The sequence below is a fragment of the Quercus lobata genome, chromosome 6 (assembly GCF_001633185.2).
Source record: "Quercus lobata isolate SW786 chromosome 6, ValleyOak3.0 Primary Assembly, whole genome shotgun sequence".
Lineage (NCBI taxonomy): Eukaryota > Viridiplantae > Streptophyta > Magnoliopsida > Fagales > Fagaceae > Quercus > Quercus lobata.
Window position 1 is genome coordinate 37,527,618 of NC_044909.1, and position 10,685 is coordinate 37,538,302.

General features: G+C 33.2%; 1 protein-coding gene across 1 annotated transcript; it reads left to right on the forward strand.

Annotated features, from left to right (window-relative positions):
• Window positions 1–4,566: 4,566 nt before the first annotated feature.
• LOC115994773 (auxin-responsive protein IAA9) lies at window positions 4,567–9,754 on the forward strand. Its single transcript, XM_031119030.1, has 6 exons — window positions 4,567–4,739; window positions 6,034–6,742; window positions 6,860–7,086; window positions 7,257–7,398; window positions 8,604–8,665; window positions 9,339–9,754. Exons 2-6 carry the CDS (start codon window positions 6,063–6,065, stop codon window positions 9,374–9,376), a joined length of 1,149 nt encoding a protein of 382 aa, XP_030974890.1. The 5' UTR covers window positions 4,567–4,739; window positions 6,034–6,062; the 3' UTR covers window positions 9,377–9,754.
• Window positions 9,755–10,685: the final 931 nt, after the last annotated feature.

The window sequence follows — 10,685 nt, forward strand, 5'->3', positions numbered from 1 at the left end:
TGAATATAATTTTGAACGGATCCTGTTCCCTTAACACTCAAATCAAACTTGTTTTTAGAGTGGTTGTAGAGAGTCGAATCCTGGTCCTTAACAATTCCTCTCTCGTAATGACATTCCCATGACTTGAATCAATGACCTTGGCTTTGATACCATTTGTTGGACCGTGAACTGTGCCATTTTCCCTTAAAACCAATTGGTGACAAGTAAGACACACTCAAAACTTTTATGATATTTGACATCACACTCCACGGGCCTGTTTTTAGAGTGGTTATAGGGAGTTAAATTGTGGTATCTGACAATTTTTAAAGGCCAAAAATTGCCAAAACAATCCAACCTAAAGTACTGGTACCAGACATTGTGTAATAAGATAAAGGTGGCAGTGGTAGAGCTATTGTCATTTGTCAAATTTATTCCCAAAAAAAAGTAAAAATTGATATGTGAATATAATTTTGCACGGATCTTGTTCCCTTAACACTAAAATCAGACTTGTATTTAGAGTGGTTGTAGATAGTCGAATTCTGGTCCTTAACAATTCCTCCCTCACAATGACACTCCCGTGACTTGAATCAATGACCTTGGGTTTGATACAATTTTTTGGACCGTAAGCTGTGTCATTTTACCTTAAAACCAATTGGTGATAAGTAAGACATAGTCAAAATTTTTATGATATTTGACATCACACTCTATGGGTCTGTTTTTAAAGTGATTATAGGGAGTTAAATTGTGGTATCCGACAATTTTTAAAGGCCAAAAATTGCCAAAACAATCCAACTTAGAGTACTGGTACCAGATATTGTGCAATAAGATAAAGGTGGCAATGGTAGACAAATTTATTACCAAAACAAAAGTACAGACTGATATGTGAATAGCTATTGTCATTTGTCAAATTTATTACCAAAACAAAAGTACAAATTGATATGTGAATAGCTATTGTCATTTGTCAAATTTATTACCAAAAAAAAGTACAAATTGATATGTGAATATAATTTTGCACGGATCTTGTTCCCTTAACACTCAAATCAAACTTGTTTTTAAAGTGGTTGTAGAGAGTCGAATTCTGGCCCCTTAACAATTCTTCCCTCTCAATGACACTCCCGTGACTTGAATCAATGATCTTGGCTTTGATATTATTTGTTGGACCGTGAATTATGTTATTTTACCTCAAAATCAATTGGTGATGAGGAAGATACATTCATAACTTTTATGGCATTTGACATCTCGCTTCACGAGCCTGTTTTTAGAGTAGTTATAAAGAGTTGAATTGCGGTATCTGACCATTTTTAAAGGCCAAAAATTGCCAAAACAATGCAACTTGGAGTTCTGGTACCGAACTTTGTGCAAACAGAGAAAGGTTGCAGAGCTATTCTCATTTGTCAAATTTATTCCAAAAAAAAAACTTACAAATTGATATGTGGATATAATTTTGCACGGATCAAAGTGTCAAATTAGTATAATAAATTTTATGATGTATATTTTTTAAAAATTAATGTGTCAAATTTTAAATATAATGAAAAAAATAATAATTATGTTTATATATAGCATTTAGCAGTTAGCACTTATTATTATTATTTTTGAGAGGAAAGCAGTTAGCACTTAGCATCACGTTGAATACAAAATTTGCTTGCAAAAGAAATAATTCGCTTTTTATCGATCATTGAATACTGCAAATGTTTAGGGACATTTTGGTAATTGAGGCAATGGATTTAATTTATGAGTCAGGACTGGGACTCTGGCGTGGTTGAATACTTGAATTTGGTATGTTTGACCAAACAAAAACCTGCTTTTTTTTTTTTTTTTTTTTCGTCTTTCCAATTATAATTTCTGCAACCACCGCTTTACTGCTGGTTTTTTCGTCTTCAAAAATGTTGATTATACTGTACTTGCCATTATTATATAGTTGAAACTCACGTCTTTAAGGAAAGGTCGATGAAGTTTACACTCAATACCGTTTCCTTTTTACATGTACAAATCCACAGTATATGCTACCATAAGGTGTTTTCGTAATCTCCAGGCATTATAGAACCAAAAATATCAAGGAGACGTTGGGATATTTTGGACCAAAAATACTGGATAATTATGAAAATAATAAAAGAATCCCGTACTTTGCTAAATTTCTCTTAACCAAATATATACTATGCTTTTAGCAAAAAAATATATACTATGCTTAAAAAAAATGCTAAACTTAGTTAACTTAATTGTGTACTTTAGAATTTCGGTCCTTATAACTTCAGGTTACTACTATGAAGATTAGATTATTTTGTAGTGGTACTCTGATTATGTAATATATTATAAATTTGTTTAAAAAACTCTATATACTACTTTCGTGTTTGTATATTCTAATAAGTATTACTATTTCTTAAAAAAAAAAAAAGTGTCATTGCTTATCAACCAAAAAAAAAAAGTGTCATTTGACACCTTTTAGTGTTTTTAACAAAATCATCGGGAAAATCAAAAGTTTCGAGATTGATTTTTTTTTTTTTTTTGGATTAAATCATGATGGGTTTAACATCACATTTTTGGGGACTTATCACTTCCACTTTTTGATCTCTTAATCATAGTTTGTTACTTCAATAATTTGAGTTTAAGCGACAAAATAAATTATATGCGAGGGAGTATGTATATTGTATTGGTTAGACTGGATTATGTTTAGGTACTTTTCAATCCAGCTTAACCTCTTCAGGTTGAGGAATCTTCAATTTTAGTTGAGTTGGGTTAAGTTGCTGGGTTGAGTTCATTTTGTCAAGTCTAATAAAGAAATCGAGTTTACATTAAAGTATTTAAGTTCATTATTCAATAAATTGTTATAATTTATACAATTAAGTAGAATATATACTCTTTTCTATTAAACTAAGTCTTAAAATACCAAATAAATCAAACAAATGTATTTACACAAAGTATGAAAATTTTGAAATAAATGAAACTAAAAAATTTTAAATTAATGCACATATATTTTTAAAAGCGTGGGTTGCGTATGTAAGTTAAAAATTTTGCAAACCTAAACCCAAGCCAACCCAAACTTCAAAAAATAATACTAATGATAATCTAGCTTAATACAACTAACCCATCAAACCATGAAAACCTAACCCAAAGTTGAGTCAGGATGGTGGGTTGAACACACACCCTTAGATAAGGGGTCATGTCTTGGACAGGAGAAGACATATTGTACATACCTCATATGCTTCCTCTTGCTCATATCACGTAGATTCCACCCAAATGTAAGTTCCACAAAAGTAAGGGATTGTAAATAGTATGCATAAGTTGACTAGCAATAAATCACTGTGTGACATATCAATAATTATAAATTAATAACTGTTTTTTATTTTTAGGTGACAAGAAAATCTTGCTGGTCTCATTTCAACCTCCAAAACAGTGACAGGCGTCCACTAAAGCATGTGAGCTTTATAGTTAGAAATCTGTTTCTTTGGCAAGGTTAGGCGATTTTACTTTCCCTAATTACGCAATGCCCCTACACTTTTTCGGAAATAGCAACTAGTATAACAAGAGGAATAACCAAAAATCATAACAAACACAGGGCAGACTTGTCATTTTAATGCAAACCAGTGCAAATTCGACTTTTCACCAACAGACCAGCGGATTTTAGCGCGATCTAGAAATTAGACAATGCCGGAATCGAATCAGCAACTATATATGTTTCGTACATCTTTTTTCTCCTCCTCAATCCCGAACTTCAAAAATATAAATTTTAAAAAAAAGTTTCTTACAAAAGCCACAAACATTTTACTTTTCCGTACACCCCAAGTTCACGGCACTGATCATTCCTAACTTTCAATCAGAGCCGTTCGATCAAGTTGCCATCCTGTCTTAATATTATCAAACAAACCGTTCATCATTTCTGAAATTGTACATAAAAAAAAAAAAAAAAAAAGAAGTTAACGGATGTTAAGGATATTGAATTTAATAAATGTTTTTATTGATTTTTTTTTATTTCTATACTATTTATAAGAAGATTTATTTTTTAGGTTGATTTTTTTTTGAAAGAGTTTCAACTTATGGCGTCCGCTCTTAATGATAGTTTTTTATCATTAGACCAAAACATCAATCAGTTTTTAGTGTAGGCGGGGGATTGAATCTAGATCTCTTATACAACCATAAAAAACTTTACCAGTTGAGTTAATCGGAACTCATAGATTGAACTTTTATATAGTTTAAAAATACTGATAAATCTTAGATACAAGAAAAAACTTAAGAGCAATCTAATAAAAATATATCTCTAATTCAATTTAAAATTTTTACAAAATAAAACACTTTTCTACTGATTTATATTTTCAAAACAGATTTATTCAAATTTATAAAAAAAATTAAAAAAAAATTATAATACTGAACAAAGAACAAATCTTATCCCACTCCAAAACGGGTGAGATGAGACTAATTTATCATAAAAGTACAGCATCAATACTTTTTTTTTTTTAAATGATCCATAAAAGTACAGCAAGGGTATCCGTTTAAAAAATGGGAAAAAAGAAAAGAAAAGAAAAAAAAAAAAGAGGCCTAACTTTTGCACTATTTGCCGTTTTGCCACTTTCCGTATTTTTAATTTGTACAGAGCTTCGGGTTTCTCGGTGAACACACAGCCTAAAGCTTTTTGTTGCTTTCTGCTAAATGGAAGGGCCCTGAGCTTTTCTCTTCTCTCTCTCTCTTGCTTCTGCGTTTCAATCTCTACGTTTCGTGCATTTTTTTCGTTACAGAATTTCAGCTGTCTGATCCACATAAAAGCTCAGGTACGTGTGTTAAATATTCAGCTTCAGCTTCTTCTTCTTTTTTAAAAAAAAAAAAAAATTTAATTACTAATTTTTGGTTTGTAGCTAGCTAGTTGATTATATGCTTGAGCTTCTTTTTTTTTTTTTTTTTTTGAAATCCGAGTCTGTGTTCCTCTTGAGATCTTCATCTTGTGTGAGTCTAAGCTGAATTTATCACTTTCTCTTTGGTTGAGACTTTGTTTTATTCTTTTCTTTTTTATAAATATCCTGAGCTTATAAACTTTTTCCTTTTCTTACTGGTTTTACTTCATAATTTTTTTTGTGTTCCTAATTTACACTAAGCTTCTGAGGAGTCTTTGTTCCACTTTTTTGTCCTGCTTGTCATAGATCTTCTTGTGGGTTTTTTTTTTTTTGTGTGTGTGTGTGTGTGTGTGTGTGAGAGAGAGAGAGAGAGAGAGAGAGAGAGAGAGTGTTGTGAGCTGCTTTTCTTTTCCTTTATCCTGTTTGGTTGCCGAGAAAATCGAGGAAATGAAAAAAGCAAAAAAAGAAAAAAGAAAAAAGAAAAAATAGTTAATTAATTCTGTATCAGCTTTTTTATATATTTTTCAGGAAAGCTCAGCTCATGCAGAAAAAGAAAGCAGTTGAATTTGATAAATTTTATTATTTCTCGAAAGTTATTGTGCTTATTTAATCATCTTATTATCTCATCATATATGTGTGATGTTTAAGCCTTGGAGCCTATTTGTTGTATTTTGTTCAAAATTTTCGTATTTGGGGGAGAATCTGATTAGTTCTGTTGGGATATTCTTTTTTTATTATGATTTTTACTTCTTGTTTGTAATAAGTGAGCAGATAGAAATATATTTTTAAAATTTATGATTTTTTTCTTTTCTTTTTAGTTATTTAATGTTTATATCATTTTCATTGTAACCTACCGTTAGCCATTGTTTAATCATCTTAAATACTAGTAATTTTCTTGTCTCTTATTAGAGGAAAATTCAACTGATTTTTTGGGTGTGAACCAGCTATTAAATTGTACTATAGTGGTTTTGATTGATTTCATATTGGACATAAGAACCAGCGACGGTTTGTGATCTGGGGCTTTTTAGTTTTTGTTGCTGTATTCATTGATTAATATTATATGTTCTGTATCATTTGCAAGAGTCAGTAGATATGCTTGACAGAGTTGTCTTTTGTTATGGAGCATTAACAGTTGTCTCTTTTAAATGACAACTGGGTTTTCATGTTTTGGTCTTAAATTGTATTTTTTTGGTGCTTAAATATGTTGTTTTAAGGTGGGTTTTTTCTCTTCCAGATTGACCGGTTAAAAAAGTTGAGAGTCCGATGTCTCCTCCCCTGTTGAGTGCTGAGGAGGAAGGGGGGCAGAGCAATGTCTCTCTAGTGTCTTCTTCACCCACTATGGACTGTATATCCCAAAGTGGCTCTGGGTTAAAAGAACGTAATTACCTGGGACTTTCAGATTGTTCTTCTGTGGACAGCTCTGCAGTCTCGAGCTTGTCGGAAGAGAAAAAGAACAATCTTAACTTGAGGGCAACAGAGTTGAGGCTTGGCCTTCCTGGATCCCAATCACCAGAACGAGAGTCAGAGCTCTGCTTGCTGAAATCAGGGAAACTTGATGAGAAACCGCTGTTTCCTTTACTTCCTTCAAAGGAGGGAATCTGCTTGCCATCACAGAAGAATGTTGTTTCAGGTAACAAGAGAGGTTTCTCTGATACCATGGATGGGTTTTCAGAGGTGAAAAGCTCCATGTATACTGAAGGAAATTGGATGTTTCAGACAGCATCTGATTCTGAAGCTCCACAGTCTGTGGGGCAAGGGAAGTTTTCTGGTAATTCAGGGATGAATGTTGCGCTATCGCCCAGGCCTTCTGGGGCTCAGCCAGCCATAATGAAAGAGCTGCCCACAAAGGTGTTGCAGCAGGAACGTCCTCGTGGCACCAATGGTACTAGCCACAACCCTAAGACTGCTTCGAACAACAACAACAGCAGTGCTCCAGCTCCTAAGTAAGTGAACTATGCTACAAAGAGGGTCCTCAATTTCTTAGTTATAACAGAGATTACATGAGAGTAATGGGCGTCGTTCTCTTTTTTTAAGTGATTTCTAACTTTCATCTATGACAGGGCACAGGTTGTTGGTTGGCCTCCAATCAGATCATTTAGGAAGAATTCATTGGCTACCACTTCAAAGAACAATGATGAAGTTGATGGGAAACCAGGTCCTGGTGCGCTTTTTGTGAAGGTCAGCATGGATGGTGCTCCCTATCTGAGGAAGGTAGATCTGAGAACATACGCTACATATCAAGAACTGTCAACTGCTCTGGAGAAGATGTTCAGCTGTTTCACCTTAGGTGAGATATTATTTTAGCCTCATTTTATTGGCAATATGCTGTTGAATTTTTTTTTTTAATATATTTTTTTACAATTTTTAAATATTTGAGAGTATCATCCTTATTTAGAGAATTAGGAGCACACTTCATTTTTGTCTGGATTGAGTTACTACGTTTTATTTTGACATCAGGTCAATGTGGATCCCAAGGAGCTCCAGGGAGGGAAATGCTTAGTGAGAGCAAGTTAAGGGATCTTCTGCATGGATCAGAATATGTTCTTACATATGAGGATAAAGACGGTGACTGGATGCTTGTAGGGGATGTTCCATGGGAGTAAGTATTGACCCATTCATTTTTATCTGTGTCATCTAACCTCATTTTCTATTATTGTCTTCTCATTTACGCAAATAAATAAATAATAAAATCATAAATGATATGGGTAAGAAAGTCTTTTTTCCCCCAGGTAAATATGCACAACCTTTGCATACATGCATATAATATTGTTAAGGGCACTTTTACATCCTTTTTCAGAGTTTAAACTATAGACGTATCAGAAGTGTAAGAGAACAATCAACTGACATGTTGTCCAAATATCAGCAAAATACTATATGCTGCATTTGATTGGCCTTCATAAACATGTGAAATATAATGTATAAAAGATATGGATTCTGTATACAAATGTCACAAGCCAATACTTCGGTGTTTAAGTTTCATCCTAGATAGCGGTCTTATGTTATTGCAGTTCACATGGAACTAAAGATCATGTACAATCATTCCAAGACTGGAAAGCTATAAATAAAGACATGTCATTTGATGATAGTGTATCCCAGTCATAATATTAGCCTAACACCTCCTTTTGTTAGTAAAAGGAGTATAAGATCTAGATGAATTCATACATCTAAATGAATACTGTTATTCAAATGTTAGTCTTATGTGGTGAAAACTTGGAAGAACTCTGTATACAGAAGTTTCAACATTATTTACTAAGTGCCCAAGTTGTTAGGAATGATTGTACATTTATATTTAAACATGTAATTAGTAATTAAATTTAGTGCTCAAGTTTTCAACGCTGTTAAAAAAATTGACTTATTAAAACCTTATGGCCTTTGAATTTTTATTGTGAAGTAGCTTGAGTAAGTTGGAAGTTGTAACAATTAGAATGCATGAACATTTATGGTTGATATATTGTAAATTTTTTAGGTACATGGGGTTTATGGAGTTGATTGCTCCAAGTTAACATTAGCTTCTTGTTCTAATATCTTGCTTTGCAAAACCTAGACCATGAAATGGAGAACTTAGTGTGCTTGGTAATTTTGGCATTGTATAAGACTTATGGACAGGGCTAGTGTTTCCAGTTCCCACATTTGAACTAGCACACACAAATTACTTAGCCTGAATTATAATTTGCGTTAAATGGAAATGTCTGCATAATAATCTGTCTTGAATGAACTGCATTGTCTATTGTTGATGACTTGAATATTATTCCATCAAGCTGTAGATTACATTTCTAATATGACTGAAAACTTGGCTTGTTACAGGATGTTTATTGACTCATGCAAGAGACTGAAGATCATGAAGGGCTCTGATGCCATTGGCTTAGGTATGTATATTTTTTGTATGAGTGCATCAAATATGGTTATTATCCACAAAATCTTGATGTGTAATTGTTAGCCTGGATGATGGCCAATTACTTAGAAGCCTAAGGGTTTTTTTTTTTGGGTCTGGGGGTGGGGTCGGGTGGATGTTGAAAATTAAAATGATAGGGAAAATTTGACAAGAATTCTCAAATTTTGCCTTTGGATTAGTGCTATTATATCAGTGGAGATGTGTTTGAACATAAACTTAAGAATTTTAGAATCAGATGGTCCAACATTTGTAAGTCCATGAGTTTGACATTATTACTTTTTTGTTTGGTCTACTGATTGGTAGATTCCTACACCATGAACAGTGTGGCATGTGTGCAAAGTTAAATAAGTTAGAACTGAAGCTTTTAGGGTTTGGTGTGCAGTTGCAAGTCATTATTTAATGATAAATTATAACATCTGAGTTTTGTCTGGTTGGGATGAATAACTTCTACATGTGTGCATGCAAATTAGAAATGACTGCTTCACTAGGTGGCCTTATTTCATGTTATTGGTGGTCTCAAGTTCACAACTATGCGTTCTACATGATGATTCCTTGAGTTTATCTCTTCATTAGTGATTACAGATTTAAAATTGGGAATGATGGCTATGTCTCAGTACTAAACTATTTACTTCTTGTTTGTTCCTTAGCTCCCAGGGCCATGGAGAAATCAAGGAATAGGAACTAGCTAGTCTCTGAAACTCTTGACTGCTTTGTGGCTGCCGAGTTCAAGTGTGAAATTCAAGCGGGTGAGGAAGGTGGACAAAACAGTTTTATATCAAGGAATGATCAAGGAATGAAAAACGATAGGATGGCCTGGGCTTGATCGTAGGTCATGGTCAGATGCACATCTTGTTTTTAGAGTATCTATGTTTTGATTGCCTCAAAAAGTTTGCCTCTCTGTGTCGAAGTCTGATTATTAAAACCTCGTAAAGCTATTATAAATTAGTATCGTGGAGTTCATATCATAATCCTTACAAAAACCTGGTTGTTTGAGGTGGCTCTGTATTTGATGAATCTGTCTATGGTTAAAGACCACTTGGATCTGCTTATGCATTTTTAGCGACACGTGATAATGGGTTAAAGGTACTTATTGTTAGGAATTAAACTTAATTCCTAGAACCCTTGAGATGCGAAAATAATTCCTAGAACCTGCGAGATGTGAAAATAGAGAAAAAAAAATTTGCCAAAAATAAAATAAAATCAAATGACATAAGATTTACATGGATTGACAATATGCCCAAGTCTAGGAGTTGCAGCAATTTTTACTATGTTAGCGAGAAAATAAGAGGTAGTAGCTACAATACAATGATTTAACCAAAAAATAAAAGAAGCTACGGTACAATGATACTTGAAACTCTAATTTTGAAGCGACAATAAATACCCAAAGTGGGTTCAAATTGGGCTAAAAACAAGCTAGAGATTTTTCTGGTGACCTCATGGAAGTCTCTCAAAATATCCCATTTAAAATCGTCAAGCTTTCAAGTCAGGTTTGGTGATAAACGGAATTGAACACAAAGTCAGCTCCACATAGCCCAAATTTATTCACAACCAGACTCAAATGCAGCTAAAGTCATAATCTTAGTTGCTTTTGGGGATGCGTAAAATAAACATTACTCGAAAGTCAAAAGTAGTGATGTTAAACATGTACCAAACCATTGGTTAAAACTGTAAAATTCATGAACCAAAGGATTATCTAGAATGATTTGATATAAAATACTAGATGTGCAATGTCTCAATTTCAAACAATGTAAGCTAATAGATTGTACTGATTAATTTTTCTTGACTCACGGATAAAAGGAAGAATAATGTGTGAAACTGTGAAAGAAGACTAAATTAAAGTTACTAAACTTTGAAGTAAAAATAATGTGTACGTGATACTGTGAAAGAAGACTAAACTAAAGTCACTAAACTTTGAAGTTTGAACTAAATTACTGAACTGCTAAAGATTAAAAAGATAAACTAATAAAGACATAAAGTAATAAAGATTAAAGACT